General features: G+C 41.2%; 1 protein-coding gene across 1 annotated transcript in view; it reads left to right on the top strand.

Annotated features, from left to right (window-relative positions):
- The window catches only part of PPP1R3A (protein phosphatase 1 regulatory subunit 3A), a 30,208-nt gene extending 8,034 nt beyond the window's left edge, over positions 1 to 22,174 (top strand). The window contains exons 2-4 of the mRNA XM_081879392.1: positions 15,041 to 15,099; positions 15,221 to 15,357; positions 17,735 to 22,174. Coding sequence (XP_081735518.1) covers positions 15,041 to 15,099; positions 15,221 to 15,357; positions 17,735 to 20,536 — 2,998 coding nt within the window. The 3' untranslated portion in view covers positions 20,537 to 22,174. The remainder of the gene's footprint in view (positions 1 to 15,040; positions 15,100 to 15,220; positions 15,358 to 17,734) is intronic.
- Positions 22,175 to 24,061: the final 1,887 nt, after the last annotated feature.

The following is a 24,061-nucleotide window of genomic DNA, read 5'->3' as shown; positions in this document are numbered from 1 at the left end:
GGCTGTACCATGAATCTCAGATAACTTTTTGAATTGGCTCTCTGTTCCTTTGAGTGTCGGGTCATGCATGCACAAAGCACCCAGTCATGTTATCATGTGAATGCACCCCTGTTGCTATTAATTCACTTTTGACTTTTGACTTTTCTCCTGCCATCAGTCTGCTCCTCGCCAAATGAAAAAAACAATCAACTACAAAATCTCAAACAATCAAACAAAATCTCTTAAACAAATGATGCATGTTAAGATGCTGGAAAACAGGCAAATGCATATAATTTCCTTGCTAGGATAAGTCAGAAACGTGCGGTGCTCATCTTGCAGAAGCAGGCTGGGTTTTTGTTTTTAACAGACCTTTGGGTACGTCTTGTCAAAGCCTTCACTTGATAATGCCGACAGCTGCTGATCTTCTCTCTGTTTAAGAAAACTTGTTTGCCTTGTGTTTTCCTTTAAATGATTGCTCTCCAGCAATTAATAACCTTTTTCTCGACAAAAGAAAGACGTTTGTTAAAAAGAGTATACATCTTTGCATAGCTTGGGATTTTTGCTCCAAGCCCAAAATTGAAAGAGCACCCTGCAATCAGCCTGTGGCTTTGGCTAAAGCCCTTTGCTATTATTAGGAAGTGATGATGTACACGGTCTTTTCCAGTACATGGTCTTTTCCAGCAGAGCAGCTGTTCCCTGCTACTGTGAGGGTGGGCTTTGCATTTACAGGGTGACAACTGAGAAAACAACACTCTCGCTGTTCTCAGATCCTCTTTAATATTCTTTACACTGGACCAGCAGCTACTGCTAAGAAATTCACGGTAATTTTTGGGCAGCTAGGGAAGTCTCGAATGTTTGGGCACTTCTGGCAGCGAAATTGTAAAAAGAAATAGATTGCTTTTTGCAACTTCTTTGGGCCCAACACATAAATAATATCCAATTGACAACGTTGTTGTTGTTGTTGTTGTTGTTATTCGCCTTTCACACTGAAGCGCATCAAAGCTGCATGCAGAATCAAAATAGAAATATATATGGTACAAATCCTTCTCACCCCACTTAAAATGATGCACATAAGATGAGGCCACAGATATAGCTAGTTACCCTTCAAACTAAGGACCAAATGCCTGGCTGTAAATAAAAATGCCTTTGCCTGGTGCCTAGAAACAGACAACAAAGGCACCTGCTGCGCTTCCCTCAGAAGAGTATTCCACAACTAGGAAGCTACCACTGAAAAGGCAAATGGAGAAAGGACAGAGGGGTTTAATGTGGTGTCCAGGTTGGTTTGTGTGTTGAAACAAAGACTGAGCTCAGTATCAAGAGAGCCCCTTCACCCTTGACTTCCTAGCTCACACCTATCCTACCACAAAAAGCCTCTTATCTGTTTATTTGCATCCATTTGTGTGTCTGTCTCTGTGTGTAAGTTAATCATGTTTTTTCAATTGCCATCAGATTCCACATGTGCTGTTCAGAGGTTCAGAAACATTTTCTCATCATCTCAGCCAACCATTGGAGTGTGGGAAAGGATGGAGAGGTTAACTGACCATCAATAAGCAGTTCCTCTTATTTACACTACTGCGGGTTGTATTAAGTGTTGGCCATTCTCAGAGTAGACCCATTGAAATTTATGGAGATGGCTAACCTAGGTTCATTTTAATTTTTATCCCACCCCTTCTCCCAAAGGAGCCCATTAACTTCAGCAGGTCTACTCTGAGTAGAATTTACTTGCCTACAACCCTAAATCTAAAGAGTGTCAGTAAATGAAACAACTATAAGGGGAAAAGGACATAAACCAAATACCAAATAAATCCAGACATACAGAATATATATATATATATATATATATATATATATATATATATATATATATATTCATATATGAATATGAATGAATGAAGGTACAGGCATGGTATTTATGCAGTCACTCTGATGTAAAAGGGTAAGATTTTTGGTAAATGCAGTTATTTATTAACTTATTAAAATATTTATACAGCAATGCAAAAACTTTTAAAAGCAATCATTAAAACGAATGACTGCTCAAGAAAATGGTTAAACTATGTAGATCTGCTGGCATTTAAAAAAATCATATTTATATAACAGTTGCAAAAAACCCTACTATGTCTTTAAAAATGCTGACTCATATACCACCAGCCCCCAGAAAGGGAAGTGTTTCTCTTTTGCTCATCCGATCTTGACCATAGTTAATAGAGAATAGTGACAGGAACTGTGGACCACGGCAGCAAGACACACAGCATCCCCCACCCCAACATCAGGCTCCGAGCTTCAATCAGCTTCCTAACGTGAATGTAAAATGTGCCTTTGGCCGGGATGCTCATTTCCATTACAAAGAGCCTCTCCTCCACTTTCTCTTGCACATGAGAACAATGATCAGGCACTGAAATAAACAGCAAGAGAGAAGCACAAAAGCAAATTTAAATGTGTGTGGAGGGCAAATGCTCAAGAGTGGGTGTGTTGCAGCCATCAGAGAGGCTGGCTCTGTTGGCCGTCCAACGGTGTGTAATTGGCTACAGCTGGGAGGGAGAGCCCTGGCGCCTTTGTCAGACAAGCACCACAGCACACAATAAACAGTGATGTGCTCAGGTTTTCATTTACCAAGCTGCCAGTATTGCAGCTGGCCATTTTATGTCTTTCTGCCATGGAAACCCATGCTCCCCCAATGCCGTCAATGATATGATTTCTTAGTGAGCGTGCTCAGAAAATTGGCCTCCCCGCCAAAAGTAAATTTCTAGTACACATGGTGCAAAGCAAAATGTTGACTAATGTCACTAGGGTGTGTGTGTGTGTGTGTAATTCCTTCTCTTTTTCTGCACATGCCATTGGAGCAAATGCACTCTATTGCTTTGTAATGGGTATGGGGAAGAAGCTGCAATTTGAAAGGTGTTGTGAGAAGATACAGACTTCTTGTGCGCTGCAGGTAGTGCTGAAACTCAAATGAGTTTAGAAGCCATTAGAGAATGGGTAGGCAAACTAAGGCCCGGGGGGCTGGAGCTGGCCCAATCACCTTCTAAATCTGTCGTGTTTTTACATGAGTAGAATGTGTGCTTTTATTTAAAATGCATCTCTGGGTTATTTGTGGGGCATAGAAATTCGTTCATATTTTTTTTCCAAAATATAGTTCGGCCCCCAACAAGGTCTGAGGGAAAGTGGACCGGCCCTCTGCTGAAAAAGTTTGCTGACCCCTGCATTAGAGCGTTAAGTAAATGTTCCTTATCTCTGGAAACATTCAATAGGATAAATAGAGCTGGAGAAATTATTTGTCAGACTGAAGAGTGGGGAACAAGCAGAGCAGGAACTAGAGTAGAATGAATCTGGTTTGATCATACTGTACACATCTCCATGGTGAGCAGACTGGACTGGCCAGTCCAACACACCGTTTCTCCATTCTGTTCCCAGGCTAGGAATCAAGAGCAAAGTTTGCACTGCGTAATGGAGTTTTAGCAGTGCATACTTTTTTTTTGCAGGCAATGAATCCTTGCTGGACATCAAATTGGTGTGCCTAATGATGCTGCCTATAACTAATGGATGTAAGCAGCAGGTCTCAGACAGACATGTTGAAAGAGCCAGAAATTCAGGGGACTCTGCATTTTGTTTAACGTGTATCACAGAATTGTAGAGCTGGAATTGACCCAGAGGGTCATCTAGTCTGACCCCCCTGCAATGCAAGAATCTCAACTACAGCATGCATGACAGATGGCCAACAAACCTCTGCTTAAAAACCTCCAAGAAAGTAGAGTCCACAGCCTCCTGAGGGAGACCGTTCCACTATTGAAAAGCTTTTATTGTCCTAAAGTTCTACCTGATGCTTAGTCAGAATCTCCTTGTTTGTAACTTGAAGCCATTGGTTCAAGTTCTATCCTCCACAGCAGGAGAAAACAAGCTCGCTCCATCTTCCATGTGACAGCCCTTTAGATATTTGAAGGTGGCTATCATATCTCCTCTTTTCCAGCCTAAACATACCCAGCTCTCTCAACTGTTACTCATAAGGCTCAGTTTCTGGACTCTTGATCATCTGCGCTGCCCTCCTCTGAATATGTTCCAGCTTGTCAATATCCTTCTTAAATTGTGATGCCCAGAACTAGACACAGTATTCCAGGTGTGGTCTGATCAAGGCAGAATAGAGTGGTACTATTACTTCCCTTAATCTGGACACTATAGTTCTGTTGATGCACCATAGAATAGCATTATTTTTCATTGCTGCTGCTGCATCACATTGTTGACTCATGCTAAGCTTGTGGTCTACTAAGACCTCAAGATCCTTTTCATATATGCTACTGGTAAGCCAGTTGTCCGCTGCCTTATGCTTGTGCAGGTGACTGAAGTATGGTGTACCAATAAACCAAATTATTTGCCTTTGGTACAATCTGTAGTATCTGCTGTTTATCCCTGGTTATGCTTTACTCCCATACCCACTGGGTTGCTAAAGAGCAAACCCTGAATTAGATCACAAAATCAACACTTTTAATAAAAAGCTTAATTCTCATTGATGTTTCCATATTCTATGCTACATCCTGACACTATAGATCTTTGAAAAATTCAGTATTTGTGAATTCAGATGTCAACTGCCCTTTCCAGAGTAATGTGCAGACCACAATGTGGCAATTCATTAGATTTCATACTTCTCCAATTACAGTGATGCAGTTCTCAGATCTAAAATAATGCACCAGAATGCATTAAAAGAGCTGCAGTTTGAGATAAATGCAATTAAAAAAAAAAGTACACCGTGAGAGAATATATATCTACAAATGCTCTTTTGCAGGCAATTACATTTAAATACACACTTAAATGCAAACCCCTAGATTAGTGCAGAAACAGAACATGTTTATGATTGCATGCAAAGTGAAACAGATGAAAAACAGACCAATCTGGTGGTGTACCAATCTGGTCACCATAAAGAAGCCCATGAAACAAGACAGGCCAATTGTCACAGCACCATGAAGAGCTTTCTTATGAATTTCTTAAACTTTCCAGACTCACGTTTTAAATCCCCTCCCCATTGGTCAGTTACCCTCTAAATATTGAACATGATCAGCATGCTAAACAGCTCAAATATCATGCTCAAATATACTCATCTGCTAATCATCTCCAAAGGTGGTAATCTGCAGTGACCTTAGGCATGTAAGCCTTTAATGTTAGTCTAATATATGACTAGATAGACCAATATTCTGGCCCATACCTATCTCTGGAGACACTCAAGAGCTGGTTTCCCTGTCATACACTACTGGTTTAGACTCCCTGCCCTACACTTCCTGTCTCTTTCAGGCATGTACTTTATAGATGCGAAGAGTGTGTAATGTGTGGTCTATTAGGAATGTTTTGGAGCTCCCTGCATCATAGAAGAAGGTGCTACATTCTGTGCTGCCTGCTCTTTTTCACACGGGGCGCTGATCACATGAGCCAGCTGCTCATACGAGTTGAAAATGAGATAATCAGTGGCAGAACCTTGTGAGAGCATTGGCCTTCATGTTTGCTGCCATTCGTGCAGCAGACTGAAGCTAAGGATTTACAAAGCAAGAATGATAGTGAACAATGTGGATTAGTGAGTGTAATGCCCCCTTTATTTCAGCCAAATGGGTTTGGGAGTTGGATTTGGGGCACCTTGTCTCCCAGGTCCAATGCTTGTCTTTTAAGCTGAGGGTATGGACCTTCTGGGTGGCTTTGAACAAGAACACCCTGTCTGCATTACCATTGCTCTACTGAAGCATTCCCAGGGCAACCAGTTATGGACTCATCTGAAATAATGCTCCAAAGAACTCCGGTACCTCCTACCATGGGGACAATCTGATGGGACTGTAGAGAACATCAAGAAACTCCTGTGTACAGCCCGAGGGCACAATCCACTGAGAACTTCCCCTGCCAAACTCTGTTGAAATGAATGGGAGCTTTGCAAGAGTTCTTGCAAGGGCAAGGCTCCATTCATTTCATTGGGCTCATGCAGGAGAACGTCCTTGGTCCACTTGGCCCCAAGAGCTTAACGTGTTAGTATCTCAACAATTAGAATATTTCCCCCCTGTTGTTAACCCTTAACGACAATCCTTCTGCAGTTTAAACTCAGTGCTTTTTGTCCTGTTATCAGGAGGAAAACTGGAATGGTTTGCAAACTGGCAGCTTAGTCTCAGGGCTGTCGCAGGCAGAAGTATTTGCAAGTGTCGGGTGAACTGAAACCGTCTCTTGCCCAGTTTCTGCAAAGCCACACTGGAATTGTGCCAATCCCTGCTAGTCCGAGCCGATTAAGAGGATCAGTGCTGGCTGCACAGCCGGGCTGCTGCCAAATCCTGCTTACCAGATGGAATAAGGCCAGGTTCTTGGCCATGCGATGCTGGCTATATCGACAGGGAAAGAAACACATCTTGCACAGTCACCTTAAAAAAACCATTCCTCCTGTTAACTCAGGCAAACGGGTGTTGAGCTGAGTAACGAAGGTGAACGCAAGCTCGCTGATGATCGGAGCTTGTGATGCAACTTTTAGATGACCTTGTCATGAACAGGAAAATCATGGCTAAGACATCTGCACCTACATGCCAAAAAGGTTATGAGAACTAGCTGTCACTTGATACAACGTAATGACTACCCAGGAATGAGGTCATGTTCCTCAGCATGAAGAAGCCTTCAATTCCTATCTTATGCCTCTGGCACTCTGACCCTGGGTATATGCATAGAAAAGATAAGGCACAGACTGGAGCGCTACCCCAGCGGTATCCTATGCAATGGGACGTCAGAATTCTCCTGCCACCATGTCTGGTTCTGGAATTGCTGGGTTGATTCTAATATGCTTCCATCTCTGCCCATTTGGGGGTGGTTGTTCTTCCTTAATGTAGCAGTCGCTCACCTTGCCGAGAGAGCATGCTGAGGCCCAATGGTTATTTTGCTGCATCTTAATACTTATTGAGTGGTTTAGTGGCTCACAAGAGCAGGGCTTAAGATCCACTTTATTCTAAGAAGTTAAAAGAGCGGTCAGCATAAAAGCATCTCAAGAAGTGTTGAAGAGTCTGAAAGTGGAGGGCCTGTTTGTTACAATGGGAGGATTGCTGCCAAATAATGCAGGATTTCCCCTTTTTAGAAGGCAACGCTCTTGGTGATACTTTTGAAATATTGCTCTTGGGGATACTTTAGGAATAACCAGGAGAAACGCAGCAAAAATGCCTTACCACTTGAACGTCCTCCTCTGAGAAGATGTTGACCTTTGCTAACTTATATGAATCCATGATTCCTACAAGCACTAGTGGCTCTGTTCTTTGGAGAATGAGAAGAGAAGTGTTTCTACACCTCATCGCATGAGTCAGTCAACTCTGAATACCGTCTGAAGCTTGAAAACAGCAAAACAATCTGTGCAATTATCTGACAAGCATAGGATTTAATTTGCCTCCAGTTGCTACTGTAACCACACCTAATCCCTTGTCCAAACTTAATGTGGTCCAGTGGAAAGCTGACATTTCTCAAGAAAAGCCAAACCTAGTGTGCCAGAGAGTGGCACTAAGATTTTGATCCAGAATGGAACCCCTACACTGGCAATTGGCGTAAACAAACAAACAAACAAACAAACAAACAAACAAACAAACAAACAAACGCCACACATAACTAATGTACAGCTACATAACTAATATAACATCTAATTTCACAGGAACAGGATTTAAGCCATCCTTTGCATCTGTGGCAAATAGTATAGGTTTGGGTTTGCACCTACTTAGTATGGAGGAAGTGAGACAAGTCTGACATACATGGTGTGAGGAAGAAATATAGCATTTGCTCATGAAAACTGGAAACAGGATCCTTGGCTTTTAATGGAACAGGGAACTGGTGACATGATACTTGCATCCTGCACTGCAGATATGAGGCATCGCTCAGCACTCAGAGTTGCTGTGTTTACTGCTATGTATGTTTACGGGGTCATTAGCAGAACAGATGTGATTACAAAATTTTGACTGCTTCTTCTTTTTCTGTGGGGTCTGTCCAAAGCTATACTTCTCTTGTCCTAAATCTAGCACTCTGCAGGCCCCACACCAGTTGTCTGTGCTTCCTGATCTTTAAAAAAAAAGTCCATGTGTGGAAAAACCTCATTTTGTCTTTCTCTGGGCTTTCATTGAAGCAGCAGACATCTGGAAATGCTGCAGAGTACAAACCACCAAAGAGAATATTCATAGAATGAAAGAAGGACATTCATCACCAGCAACCCATGCCCTCCTCAAATGTAAGGGAAGCATAACCCAAACCCTGCATCTCGCCCACGAGTATTTCACAGAAATATTTTCTTCCCTTGAAATATTTTTCAACACCTCCCTCCACCCCTTAACAGAAAAATGTGGGAGACATATTCAGCACAGCACTAGAATAATACCTTGTAATTAAATATGACAGGTATTTTAAAAGTCATTCCATCGCCTCTGTAAGAACCTGCACATGAGCCTTTACCTTCTTATCAGCTACACCTTTTATGAAATTCAAAACTTCACTGAAATTCATAAAACACAGAATTTGGATTAAATATTAAGGTTCCTGTGGTTGTTGATTATACCAAAATCCCTTTCACATGTTTAGCTCTGAACTGGCAATTTTTTTCTTGTTGTGCCATTCTTAGCTACCACCATTAGTCATTCCTACAATTTCTCACAATATATGTAGCCTTGTTAGCTTTTAAGCTCCATTTGTGGTGAGCCATCTCTGCTTATCAGTCCCATAATATTTACATGAGACCTACTGAAAATGTGAAAGCTGCAGCTGCTTGATGTCTTGCCTTGCTCCAAAAAAGATGCAATAATCCTGCATAGTGCAAAACAAGGCCAGTTGGAGATGGCAGTTTGAGATGAGCAGAAAACAGTGGGTAGCCAGGATCCAGGTAAGTCAGACTGGGTAAGGGTGACTCTGAGAAGGCTAGACTTGAGAAAGGAACCTGGGTCTAAACCCAGAAGCAATGTAAGATGCTTAGCAGAGGCCTGAGCTCACCTGGGCACCTAAATATTGACACAGAGCCCTGCTTACCCCTTAAAAGCATAAGGGTAGCAAGAATTCAAAGATGGCAGTGCTGTGGCCTGTGGTGCTCCAAAACTGGTATGCCTCTCACAGCACCCCAGGGAAAGAGGGGTCTGGGCAGCTGGAGATATGAGGGAACGGCGAATTCTGGTGCCTTGGTTTAGCGGTCTAAATCCCCATCACCAGAGGAAAGTGTCGGATTTTCTTGTTTTGGGTGGTCTGTTGAATGCTCTTTTTCATACTAGATGTCAGGCTGATGACCCTCCCTAAAAGTGGCTTCCCTTTCACCAGAATCACTGAGATCTAGAATCACCCACAGTTTCAGAATGGACAGCTTATGAAAAGCCCACATGCAACACATGTGATGTGTTGTAGAGCAAGATATGTGTAAAAGGCAGACTCCCTCTATAATATGTTGGCTCATGAACAGAAAAGAATGCACATGAAACTAGAAGGTAGAAACAAAGCGAAGGATTGATACAATACCGATAGAATGAAAATGTAACTGGAAGCATCCACAAATGTCCACAAGACAATGGTTTTTGTCCAGTGGCTGTGTCAATAGAAGGCAGCTTGCCCAACCAATCTTCACCTTCCCCATCTCTTTCCTGCAGCCACCAATAACCCTGAAAAGCTTATCCAAGGGGACCTACTGATCATTGCGGGTTGTGCCACAATGTAAGATGGGGGAATGAGGAATGGGGAAATCACCTAAACCAGACAAAGGAACCTTACACAAGCAGAGCTCCATTGGGGAAAGGTCCCTTAGCCCAATTTTGTATCATTTCACTCTTCGTTCTGCGCTTTCATTGATGGGGTCCATTGAAAATAGCTTCTCTATGCAAACCAGGAAGCGATCTCTCCAGACAATGGTATGACTTTTATTTTCTAATCTCAGTGGCTGCAATCTCCTGTGTGACATGGACACTATTAGGCAGTTGAATGTGCATGTGTACTCTGTCCTTTTCCCTCCTTCCTTCCTGCCCCCCTCAACGCAGCCCCGGGCACTGGCAACCCACACTACGCTACTGATTTAGCCCGCAATGTCCCCCAGATCCTCTGAAGATTGCAGATGGTGGAGGGTAGGACAGATGAGGGGAAAGGTAAGATTGATTTTGCAAGTTGTCTTCCACTCCCAGAACCATTGGATACAACTCAGTGGATTTTCTGTGGGAAGCGACCGTATGGTGCCAGGAAATTGGAAATATATATTTCCTTTTGTGGTTTTCACATATGCAGGGCACCTATCCAGGGCAGAGATGTTGCTTGACGATAGAGATACTGTTTAAATAAAAACATTATTTGTCCAAAACAACTTTTCCCACTGCGAATAAGATACTGGTGAACTAAGGAAAGAAGTAAAGGCTACATTATAAATTTAAAAAGGTGGTGACAGGTCATGTGTAGATTGTTGTAGCCAAGTATAAATTTAGCAACCTGCAGCTGAATATTTTTGGAGAATTATTTCAGCTTGCCTGCAAGATGTTTGAATAAAATGGAATGGAAAAAGATGTATAATTCATTATAACTCCAGGATTTTCCCTAACGGCAACACATAAATGCCTCCCCTACCCAAATGGAAATATATAGGGCAGATCTACAAGACAGCTCTCCTACAGGAGAAGTTCCTAAAGTTGGGAGGAGGGAGGGGAATAAAACTGGAAAACTGTAAGGCTGGAAATGGAGCTGAAGTCCGTCTAGTCCAGGTTAGGATGTTGTTGTTGCAAACACCCCTAAAGCAAGTATGCAGAATCTGTAGCCTTTCAGATGCTGCCGAACTACAGTTTCCCATCATCCCTTGTCTTTGGCCACGCTAGCAGTCATGCATTTGTTTCTCTCCATTGCCATGTGGCAGCATCAGAAGTAAATGTTGCAATAGGAAAAAAATACAAGAGGCCTCCATATTTAGTTATAAAGTACATCTAACTATTTCAAGTGAGATAAGCACTTGCTACAGAGGAACCAGCAAGCTGTTTACTGATTTAGCTTTGTAGCAGACTCCTCAAAGGTATACTTGGGGGTGGAGGAGAAATTTGGTTTTGTTTACATTTTAATGAGAATCTACCTAGTTCACACTTTTTGAACCAATACACGAACTGAAACAAAGCTGTCCTAAGAAACTTACTCTTCTCTGAATTTCATGATGCAGTTCTCTAAGAATGCACGTGTCAGAGAGTCATGCATAAAAACACATTATACTAGTGAACATAGCTGTCTGTTAAGGAAAATAACATGCAAAAGTGTATATTTCAGTCACAACTCTGTACAAAAAAGTGTTTAATATGGTAAATTTGCACCAAAATGCTCATGAATTTTCATGAGGGTTTTTTGTTTTTAATTGCAAATTTCTGCGGAAAGATAGGAAGAAAATGAGAAGCGGAGAGACCAGGAACTGACATATCTGCCCCACTTATTTATACTTGATCTTAAAACGAATGTCCCAAAGGGTATTTCTGTTATAATACTGTGGCCGATGCTGCAACTGCTGCTTTTGCCATTGTTGTTACACAATTGTAAGCACTGCTTTTGCAAATTAACAAAATTGTTAGCCAAAACGACAGATCCCTGTTCAAAGTGACTTGCAGTGTACTTGATCTTATTTATTTGCTCCTGATGGAGTGTAGGAATAGGTTTTGGATGAGTTTGTTTTCAACAGGGATCATTATAAACCCTTTGTCCATCACTTTAGCAGGGGTTATGTTCTGGGTCTCCACACACATAAGTGAAATTGCATAAAGTGGGGAGCACCCTGGAAACACCCTTTAAACGCCCTCTCTGGCACTCTCTCTTCAATCCATACCAAAAATACTGCATCCAAAATTATCCACAACTAGAATTAAAGCTCTTGGGCTGGCAGGAGGCTGGAGGATGCCCAGGAAAACTGCTGCTGCTGCTCTGTCCCACACACCAGCTGTTAGATGGGGAGGCTGAGCAGTGTAAGCAAAGCCCTGCTGTGCCTCTGTCTCTTCGGGGCTTCCTTCACCCTCACTGATGTCCTCTTCAGGCTCCAGGAAGGGTCTTGTCACAAGGGCTCTCCAGCTCTGTTCTGCCATTTCCGGATAGGAATTAAATTATTTTATTATTTCCTGGTGCCATGTGCATGCATAGTGTGTGTGTGTGTGTGTGTGTGTGTGTGTGTGTGTGTGTGTAAATACCTGTAAGTCCTTATAGTCAGAGCTTTTTTCAACTGGAACTCAGTTCTGGCACCTCTCAGGTGGGCGCCATTGCCATTAAAAAATAACAAGGGAGGAGTTCATGGTGAGTTCTGGCACCTCTTCTAGAAAAATAGCACTGCTTATAGTGCTATTAAAAGGAAACAGCGAGAGGACCTTTTCCGTGGTAGCTCTATGTCTCTAGAATTCATTGTCAACTCACCACACTCCAGCCCTGTAGAGCGATTCTGAGGACCTCTTTGTTTCAGGTGACCTAGACATGAATTATATCTTTCATTGCTGTAGTGCTCTTTGAACTGGAATAATAAGGGAAAACAATGTTTTCCTATTTGGGATTGAGCAGTGTTTTCCTATGGCTGATTCATTTAGTGCTGGGGTGTTTCGTACAAATCATCTTATATTTTATATTTTTGAATGTTTGTCACGAAAGCTGCCTTGAGAGCGTTCTACCCACAAAGGCAGCCTATAAATATACTCAAAGTGAAATAAAATATATTCTTCATTTCTTCCAACTTCCATCTATAGTCCACCTCTTTGCCATCCTGGCACTCAAAGCAGCAGACTGGGGTTCTAGGAGGTCTTCCACTTAGGCACTGACCAGACTGACACCTGCTTAGCTTTAGCAAGGGGGTGCACTGTGATCAGTTGTGTGCCAGTTGACTTGTGCAAAATTTCCAGTGATGGGATAAATAAACAAGTGATTTTAGGGACGCATTTGGCCAGGGGTGGGTAACCTTCTTTGGCTTGAGGGCTGCATGCCACTTGTGCATGGGGCCATAGGCAAAGGTAGTCAGAGCACCAACATGAATTTTCCCATCCTGGCACTGTGTCTACCTACTCATCAGCACTTATTGGCTTACTCCACAATAAAACTGTCTTTCCAGTTAACATAATACTACATGGGGGGAAAGAGAAGATGAGTAGGGTTAGGATAAAAAATATGAAACCTTTGATCGTTTGAACTGAAGCCTTTGTTAGTGAGCTACACAGCTAGCTTGTGAGTCAGTTGTACAAAACATTTGCTTTTGTACACCAGCAATGATGTAATGATAGGTGTCACTGGAACTACTTGGGTTTCCTTCCTTCCTTCCATCCTTCCTTCTCTGACCATCGCAACAAACATTCTTTGTATTATCAATTTCTAAAAATGCTTTCATTCATGTAGGAAAAGACACTGGCATTTCAAATCAGAATTCTCCTCAAGCTGCGCCAAAGCCGTCTTTCCCAAGGCACAAGCTATTGAAGAGCCTGGGTATAAATAACAATAAAAGAGAACAAAACAGATGGCCTACCTCTCCTTGTCCTCAGCCACAGAATGTGCAAATTAATCTGAGAATGGAGAATGCATGAGACAACACAATTATTGACAGCATAGGAACATAGTGTGTTGTTGGAAGCTGTCTTATAATCAGTCAGAATTCAAACAGAATCATGCCCCTGTTGTAGAAAGTGCTGAGCAAGTGGTTCTTGATATAGTTTGTTCTCACAAATGTGGGTCTTAATAGATCTAGCAGTCATATGCATGTATCTCTTCTTTAGGGGCACAGAATGGCATGAACGACCCCATATGACTCTCTTCAGGATTAAGACACCACTATTTGTCACCAGGGCTGTCTTAAGCATATGTCAGGGTGCAAAGATCTGCCCGGCATCCCCCCCAGGTTGCCCAGTCCCAGGCGCGCAGGAGGGCGGAGCCGGTCAGCTGCCTCAGCATTTCGCTGGCTCAGTCATCCCCGAACTCACAGCACAGAGCCTCCCACAGCAGAAGAGCCCACTGCGGCGCTTTGACTGATGGGCGGGCTCTTCCCCGGACTCAACTCTTGGGCCCTGGACTCTTGGCCTGGCGCCCCTAAGAGCCTGACACCCCGGTGCCCCACACCCGTAGCACCTATGGATAAGACGGCCCTGTTTGTCACATTAGTTTGTTGATCAGGCATTGACCTGGATAGATGAGTCCATTTACTATTGCATTTTAGCAATGTTATTCATATCCTTGTTACAGATAGGTAGCCGTGTTGGTCTGCCATAGTCAAAACAAAACAAATTCCTTCCAGTAGCACCTTAAAGACCAACTAAGTCAGTTCTTGGTATGAGCTTTCGTGTGCATGCACACTTCTTCAGATGTGTATCTGAAGAAGTGTACATGCACACGAAAGCTCATACCAAGAACTGACTTAGTTGGTCTTTAAGGTGCTACTGGAAGGAATTTGTTTTGTTTTTATTCATATCCTTATTACATTTTAATATTATATGTGGGATTAAAGTTGTATACCCTCCCTATACTATTTAGGAATACTTAGTATCATTTTTTTGTCCTCAACGATCACAGTTTCTGAGTTCAGCTTTGGAGGTCAGTACATCATTTGTTGCGTCTTATATGGAGTCAGACCAATGGTCCATCTTGTTCAGTATTGCCTACACGGGCTGGCAGCAGCTGTGCAGTTTCAGGCAGGAAGTCATACCCAGCCCACTCTGGAGATTGAACCTGGAAGCTTCTGCATGTACAGCCATTGATCTATATGGCATACACAGAATGGACCCCAGTGAATTGCAAACAATGTGATTAATGGACAATTGCCTCGTGGATATGGCCCAAGAAACAACACAAGGAATGGGATAATCAGTCTTGGGGGGGGGGATGTTTTGGCCCTCTGCTTTCAGCCCAACTCATTTGGAAAGGACACAAAGATGTTAGGCTACCTCTGGCATCTGCCAGGGTCTTCCTATGGTGGCCTCAGACAATGATACTTCAAGCCACATGAGAACCCTGATATAAGTTATGTTTATGGAGAAATGCTAATGGCTTATTCTGCCTCATTAAGTTTGATGCCATTAGCTTTGCAGATAAAAAGATTTCGAACTTAAATTCTGGGGAGCATCACTGACTTTCTTTTCTCTTTTAACAGTAAAGAAGAAATATTGCCAACGGCTGATGAAGACATATGGAATAATTCCAGGAGTTCAGGTATAAAACCCCATTCAATTAGTTCTTCCTTGCCGCACATCTTAATTTTTAAAAGTAACAAAACACCCTGATATATGTGTGTGTGTGTGTGTGTGTGTGTCTTTCTGTGTTAACTCTTCAGAGTCAGACATCCCCAAAATTCTTTATTCGCATGTGGATGATAATGAAATTCAACAACGTAAGGAAAATGTAAGCAGCAAAGATGTGGAACGTAACGAAGATGATAATGAAGATAATGAAAAAGAATTAGAGTTGTTGGTAAGTGTTGTGCATAATTCACTTAACGGTTTGATAATTTGAACCCATTTATTGCTCAAAGAAAGTTAGTTCTTCTCCAGCTTCAACAGTGCTGATAGGTACACAGAGATCTGCCATTGCTATGCCAACATCAGAGCTTTGATTGCATCTTTAACATGATTGGTGGTAAAAAGTGCTTTGATTCAGTCTATTCCATTATGTTCTGCTGCCCTTAATTCAATAACTTATCTCTTTTCTTCTTTTTATCACAGGCGATAAGGGACAATTTGAGAGCCCTAGAAGACTATTTCAAAGTCCTATCTCTCTGGTCTCTGTGATCAGTGTACACATGTATACAATTTTTGTTCAGTAGACTTCCTTTGTTCTACATGTAGGCTGCCTCACACAATGACTGGATGTAGATGGCTGTTTGCCCTGCAGTGGCTGCTTGTAAGCTCACCACAGAGCAACAGCAATGATGTGGGGAGTCAGTTATCTTGGCATCTGGCCAATGGGTAAGGTGAATCATGCTGTACCCCACACCCCTGGTATGACAAATTCCTCTTTTCTTCCTGCTTATGAAGCTCTTTAAGACCAATATTTGTGCACATCTTGGTCATGAATCTCACCTGCCAGCTATAAAATATACATTCCCAGCACCTCTGATTCATATCAATTCCCTTCTAAACGACAAGCATTTAACCTGTGTGGGTCATCCAAAATAGCCTGCCTTGCATTTTGTGGGAAGAAATGACAGCAAGTCGGGAGCTCATATCGCTTGTGTGCACATAGCTAAATAAGTATGGAATATAATACTGTTTGTTTGAGAACACAGGAAAGCTGAAACCCACAACAGGACTTGCAGCCCTTTTGGACAGTGAGCAAGAAAATGAATTTTTCACATATAAGCACGAAGACTCCCTTTCTCTAACTTTAGGGTAGTTAAGAGTTGTCATCCAATGCAGAAGCATTCACTGTCTGAAAATCAGCATCTTTGTAAATTTATTTTTTTAAAACTTTTTTTTTAAACAAAAAGACAGAAATAAGAAGCTGGAGGTGGGGGAAATCACAGGATACTCTTAGCATTCCCTAAGACAATGAATACACTAAAATTTAACAGTTTTTAACAAGAAGGGAAAATCAAAGTGATCATCTGTACAATAAATGAAGAGTGTATATGTATGTCATTCAGATTTTAATTTACCTTATGTGCTGCGTAATGAATTAAACAATGGAGGCCTATAATAAATGGAAATGCAACCAAATCTTTGAAACCCATAGGCAATTGCTCACAAGACAGCTCGGCAGTTGACAAGTAACATGAGCCTTATGTGAGAAGAAGGGAAAATCGTAAGATTTGCATATAATTATTGAGATCATGCAAATGTCAGTTATGAGGAGGGAGAGAGAGGAGGGGGAAAAGCCAGGCATCTCACTATTAAATCCTGACAGTTGGCATCACTGAAGAGCTCAGATACATTTGAGCGCCAGTTGGCAGAGGGTCATTAAAACAGAATTTGCAGAAACATTAGTTCCTTCACTTTTCTTTGAGTGACGTTTTACTATTAATAGTTTGCAGAGGCTTTGCAGAAAACATATTAATAAGAGTCACTGTAATGGGGGTATCTGCAGCAAGTGTAAATGTAATAAGGTGGCCCCCAAGAAGCTATCCTCTAATTGATTGGTATGAAACCATCAGCCCGAGTATTCGAAAGCAAGGAGAGAATGCCATGACAAGGAAATGCTGTTGAATTGTATAATGCAATATTTGGAGGAGAGAGTGAGCGAGAGAGGAAAGAAACTTACTCGTTCCTGGCCTTTCCTTTACTAACTCCTTTTACACTTTCTAGAACTCTCAAAACATTCCAGTATGCAGCCTGTAAAATGGGTGCTGAGAGGAATGAAGAAAAGGGAACCCTTAGAGTATTTGTCAGTGTGCAAATGTATCTTTATTTTACCGGACAATACCATTCATTCTCCAGCTTTGATATGCGGTGTCAATGCAGTCAGTTTAAAATAAAACATGCCTGGGAGGGAATGTGCTCTGTGAATGAATTAGCTTCTCTTGTAGAGAATATTCTCTTTTGGATTCATTTGTATGAAATGGACTTGCAGCTTACTGAGCTCATGAATAAAGAGGGTGGGGAGGTGGGGGTGGGGGTGGAAGCGAGAAAGAGAGGGGACTCGGGGCTATTTCATTTCTTGCTTTTACTCAACCTCCTAACACCCTTTATTTTAAAGAGGACATGCAATATAAAATCTGTAACTGATTTGTTTTCTCCAAATCCGTCTTACTGAATACAAAACTTTCCTGATTAAATCCTTCCTCTTATATATCTAAGTTTATGTGTATGCACACATGCATTCTGATCATTTTTTTCTTATTCTGTTCTTTCAGCTAAGTCAGCACTTCACTAGAGCCAAGGATGAAAGGAAGTTATACACAACTGAGCCAGTTAGATTTCCAAATGAACCAAAAGAACTGGGGGGCAAGATGGACTCTGGATTGCTTAGGCAACCTCTGGCGATAAGTTCATCTGAACGTGCTTTACAAGTCAAAGGTCTGCACAATAACCAAACATCTTCCACAGGAAATGATTTTTGTATGATACCCCCAGAAAAATTGACTGCACTGGACTCAGTAAACAATAGGGCCCAGTCTTCAGAAAGCTTTAGTACCATTGAAACCCTTTCATCACTGGAGCACTGGTCTGGAACGAAAGAAAAAGAGACCGACCGTTTTACAGATGTTATCTCAAGTAAACATGGGGTGTGTCCTGAAGATGTTCAAAAGCATGAATCTGAAGATGCCTCAGGAAGCAAAACAACGGAGAGTTTGTTAATCAGAGAGGATAATTATGATCACCACAGAAAGGCGTGGGAAACAAGGCCCAAAATAGTTCCCTTAGAGTATGATGAAGCCATTGAGTTAAAAGAGGAAGTATTGGAAAGAGTGGATGACAAGGTCAAGCCATTTCTTGGGCAACATATGCAAGAAACATCTTCCCAAACTCTTGAATCAGTTTTAGAAAACATTGACAAAAAGGAATTCAAAATTGAGAGATATGAGAACAAAAAGGTGTATTTAAGAGGAGAATTTAATACCAATACCTTAGCTGAAGCTAATGTCACACCAAGGTCTTTCACAAGTTCGCATACCGAAGATGACATTGTAGAAGAAAAATATAAGTCTGAGTATAATCTTGATAAGGTGAAAGAAATAAAGTTGAGCATTTTAGAGCAATCTTCAGAAGAGGCACAAGCATGCCCTACCAACAGGCATGGAAAAGATTACGCTGAAATACAAAATCAACAATCATTGTTGTTCACACCCAGTAACAATGAAGGCAGTACAATAGAGAAGTTTTCTCAAAGAGAAATGATGAGTCCTGGTGTGTTAGATGTAGCAAAAGATGAGGAATTACATGAATCCATAGATATATCATGGCTAAATGCTGGAGAAATCTCAGGCAAAAGAAATAAGCAGGAAAGCACAACTTCTGTTGTAGGTGAATTAAGTCAAAATTTAAAGGGAGCTGAGAGTAGTTACCCAGAAGACATTCAGACTACAACTGATGAAAGTATATCCACATATTCTGCATCAACAAATGTAGAAGATGTGTTTGATGCTGGAGGAAATTTAGAAGAAGGGAAGCACAGTCAGGGCTATGATGTATTAAACAGAAAGATGTTGCAGGCAGAGCTGTGCCAAAGTGATCCTGGCAGGTTTACTGAAGATGATCAGAGCAGCAGGGTCACATGGGGGGATCAAAGTTGGAGAGGCTTAGGAAGTCAATTGGCAGAAAAGGAAAGCGAAGGCGATGAAGGCGTGCAGGTGGAAGAGCTAACAGGTGGCGAAGCTATGTGGGGAATTAAAGACGATACAAGATGTTTGGATGTAACTCCCACAGATGAATTGTTTACCTGCCAAGACCCAGTGAGATATGAAGAGTCTTATGTAGTGGAGCATGATAGTATAAGGGAAGCAGAGGCAGTTACAGCCTCTTATATAATTAAAATGACATCAGAAAGTACTCCAGAAAAAATGTCTGCTGGTGAAAAAGCAGTAATTGTTAAGCTACCTCAAGAGACTGCACTAAGTGACAGGTCCACAGAGGAAAAGGAAACAGTGTTTGATATACATGAAGGGAGAAGTGATGGTTCACATTATCCTCTTTGTCAATGCAATACAGTGGGTGTATTATATGACACCAAATTTGAAGAGGAATCAGTTTCAGATATTTATAATGCACGCATACATGAAACGGTGCACGGAGAAATGATGTCAGTACGCAGTGCAAGCGAAAAGCTTGGTGGAGCAGAACATAGCACTGGGAATGATTCACCACCAGATGAAATATTATGGACTTCTGCTGCAGAAGGAAAAGCCATTTCAGAGCAGGATTTATATCCTGAAACATCTCTGAAAGCTTTGCAGGGCCTACCGCAAGGCCTATGCAAGAAAGAGGCTGAAGAGGCAAGTGTCTGGAGAATGATTCCTCATGACGGTGCTAAAGCAGAATGCAAAATTTCTCCTTCTGAGGTAATTGTTGCTGGCAGCTATTATGAAAGTTCATCTGTGACATCTTCGGAAGAGTCCAGGGGAGCTCTTCCTGCGGAGGGGGGGCAAGTGTTGCATCCAGACACAGAAGCTTCAGTCGATATTGCAGCTGACTCAGAATGCGGCTTCACCCTAACTGGTGACACAGCTCCCATGATTCCAAATATTTCTTTGGAGACTGAACTCCAAGAACTTCCTGAGAGTTCAGCAGTGCTGCCTTCTAGTGAGAAAGGAGAAAGTAGCACAGGTCTGTTTCCCCATCAGCCAGAGCTCAAACAGGAGAAGCTATTAGGGCCAACCATTTTAATTAGTGAACCCCTAGAAGAAAGAGAAGAGAGAATCTCAGAGTCTGAAGGTTTGATAACTGAAGAAACATTGAACACTGATGGGCTTGGCCACCAGTCTGTTTTTGGTCACACAGTAATTTCTGGCCAGCAAAGTGAAGTTTATAGCTTACCACCTGAGTGTCTCGTTTTAAAGCACATTGGTTACAAAATACTTTATTTCCTCTTGTTCGTTGTGTTTTGCGTCACGTTGTACCACTACGATTTAATTGTTTGCTTTGCACTCTACTTCTTTTCATTGTATTGGCTATACTGTGAGGGCAGGGGGGACGAGGAATCAGTCAAAAAAGAGTAGTATAAAGCTTCCAAATGTCTACATGAAGCACTTAACATTTAATATCAGTATATCCCAAAGCACAGCCATGTCCACACAGAACCAACTCAAGATTCCCCCCCCCTTCCCTTGAAACAATGCTTAAAGGAATGAACATGGAGTTTGCTCCCTCATATAAGTAATTATTCTGCATAGGACCATTAAGTTTGGATCATTAAATACCTATATGAATATGAGTTCTGAAGCACATGAAGTTGAAATTAAATACAGCTGCTGCTCCTTTTCTGGTTAGGAAGATGTGAAGCTTGAGTCTCTTCAGAGTCTCTTACAATTTTATCACACTCATTTGTTTTGTAGTAAAGCTTTATTTTCTTTCTGAAAGGCTTTTAAAAAAATGGTTTTATATAGCAAGTAAGTAAAGAGGGAATGGCATTATGACTAACACAGTAATAGGGCATGTCCACTTAGGAGTTTCCTGTATTTTATAGTTATGCACTAAAATTGAAGGATGAGAAGTAGGCCCCACAAAATAAGGTATTGTGTGGCCAGGGAATTTTGCACACCATTCCTCAGTGTGGACTATATCACCTCCATTCATCCCACGATTTTCCTGTTTTGCTGGGTGAACAGATGGGAAAACCAAAGCTGCAGTATTGTTTGCAGGGATTTGATGCACCGAGTTGGAGCCCTTCTCTTCCTCCTCTTTCAAACTATGCAATGTGGACATGCCCTTAATATATTAATACTGACCATAGGCACGATCCACTGGGATGTCACTCTGCATGCACCGCTGAAATTGATAGGAGTTGTGCAAGAGTGCAAGGAATGTGCCCCATATGCATTTAATGATGTACAACTAGAATTAGCAAGCATATTTTGAGAGAAAAACTCAACTTTATAGATTAAGTGGAGCCATCATCAGACATTGCCAATCAGAATTAAGGAAACATACGAGGAGGGTCATGCGGTCAAGTATGCCAGCTCTGCCCTTTGTCACCATTCTCATCTCCCTCCAAATCGAGGAGGTCAGTCTTCTGAAGCAGAGCCTGAAGGCTCACGTGTGCTTTAGAACCCTGATTTTCTAACGTTCTAAAGAACATAGGAAGATTCCATGAGTACAAGAGATCCCCCACTTCAGAAGATTGTCCTGTACACACTGGAGGGTGACAGAAATAGTGACAAGTGGGGGGCAGAGATACCCCCAGCTCTGATGTTAACTTAATACTTCTTGATAATGCCTGAAGAAGGCATAGGTGGCTGCTGTTGTTTTTCCCCCCCAATGTGATGATATTAATTAATAAATGTCTGCACAGTTACAACTCTAGACTCCAGTGCAATTGTGATGTAACTTTGTATGTGTAAAAAAAAAAAGTGCTATGCATAAAAAAACAGGCTCTTGTTCACACCACAGAGCTGATATGGACTGATGTAGACTGAAGGATACAAATTAAAGCCTGGTTGTCTTCAGATATTGTTTTTATATATATATATACATACTTTTTGTAAATGAAGACTGTGTAACGCAAGGGAAGAATTTCACTTAATTTTAGCATTATTCCAGTTGGACTTTCTGAATGATGTTGTTTAAACCATGTTGCTTTAGAAAGGCAGTCCCAACAAGTGTTGAATAATAGTAATAATAAACAAATTTTGAATGGTTGGATTGTGTGTGGATTACTTTGGAACCCCGCAAGATAATAATGAGTCCTAAGCCTTCTTCTGCAGGGATGCCATGGTAGAGTGTCATCAATGTGGTTGGACTCTGATTCCCATTATCCTTGATCATTAGCTATGCTGGCTGGGGCTGATGGGAGCTGTAGTCCAATGAACATTACTTGGACTGTTAATGGTTCTAATAAGGTTTTTTGTTTTTGTTTTTGTTTAAAAAAGGGAAATAACCCACGATTTGAGTGATAAGCAAAACTATCTGCTGCATTCATTCAGTTACTTGCTGAGAGAAAACATATTTTCAGAAGTACATTTCAAATGTATGCCCAAAACATAAAAAACCCCTTCTACATGACAATTTATTGTCTGGGAATGTGAGAACCCTGGGAGTGGTATTCTATTTCCAAACATCTCCAGTTCCTGCTGTATTTTCTATTGCTGCAGGGTTGATGCTCTAAAAGTTTGGATCAGCTGGTAAGCCTTGGCTTTGTGAAAATTATGGAAATGCTAATAAAGAAAGAATAAATGAAAATCAGTTGCTTTGGTCAATATATTTCCCCTAAGCATCCATATTGGGCCAATCTTGAAAGAAAATTCTTTCTTTCTTTCTTTTTGTGGGAAGACAGGTAGATTTACCTTCTATTGCCACAATGGTTTCCATCAGCTGACAGACTCCAGACTCCATAACTGGTAACTTTGAAACCCTTTAAAAGTAATATCCAGCATTTCCCCATATCCCTATCTTCACATGTGTGGAGCTGTGCACCACATAAGAATTCTATGGCTCCACTCCCCACACCCTGAGCAATATACTTACATATCCATGCCTTGACATTTGTATACTTGTTTTCTTAAATGATCAAACTGTTTCACGCAGATTTTCTCGGTAGAGCACATTATCCCCATTTAACAGACGAGGGAGTGTATGCTGAGGCTGATTGTACCTTGCCACCTTGTGCATTTAGAGTAATCTGAGGTTTGAGTTAGAGACTGGGAGTTTATGTGATTAACCAATGCATTACCTTTTCTCAGTTTATCCTTTATATTAAAATGGGAAATGAAAAGTTGTGGATCCAAAATGGTGGTCAAAAGGTTGACAGCTTGGTTACCTAGATTCTTATCTAGTTGTTTGACTTTTAAAATATGTAAAATGCACTGGGACCTGCAGATAAATATTTCTATATATTTCCATGGCTGCTGAAGTGAATCAAATATATATCTGAATAATCTGTACTTGAATAATCAAACAAATGGGTAGTGGGCAGGGGAGTGATAAAATGAATTAAATAAATATCTAAATTTCAGATAAAATATCTGCCACAAAAAAGTAATGAAATAAAATACATATTCTACATATTTATGCAAGAGACAGAATTGTACTTCTCTTTTTACTGACAATGACAAAACTAAATACTTTTCAGGTTGTTGTGTTCTATTTATTTCTTCTAAAATATTTTTCATTGCCTTCTTTCACCTCATCAGCTATTGTCCAGAACAATTTTATTAACATGTTAAATATGTAAGCATACGTTTTTCATTTCCAACCATCATTGCCCACCTTTGAAGCTAAAGGGGTAGCTTTTTCAAAAAAACACACCCTACAATATACAAATATACAAATGATATATAAAAATATAAATACATATATTTATCTCTATGAATTTCCAAGAGTTGCAGGCCTCAACTAATCATCTTTATATATATATTTTAAGCATGTGCAATTTTCAACATTCGCAAACTATTTGGTATCTATGGAAGAGCTGGATATAGAACTTTAAAACACATAAATAACATCAAACCCCAAGAGTCTCATCTGAAGAGATGCTGATGGAGAGGGGAACACATCCTGTTTTCTGCAGAGAGCAGGAAGGAGTTGCA

The sequence above is a fragment of the Podarcis erhardii genome (genome assembly GCF_964252035.2).
Source record: "Podarcis erhardii genome assembly, chromosome: 10".
Classification (NCBI taxonomy): domain Eukaryota; kingdom Metazoa; phylum Chordata; class Lepidosauria; order Squamata; family Lacertidae; genus Podarcis; species Podarcis erhardii.
Note: the sequence above shows the minus strand (reverse complement) of the source record. Positions and strands in the feature narration are given on the sequence as shown.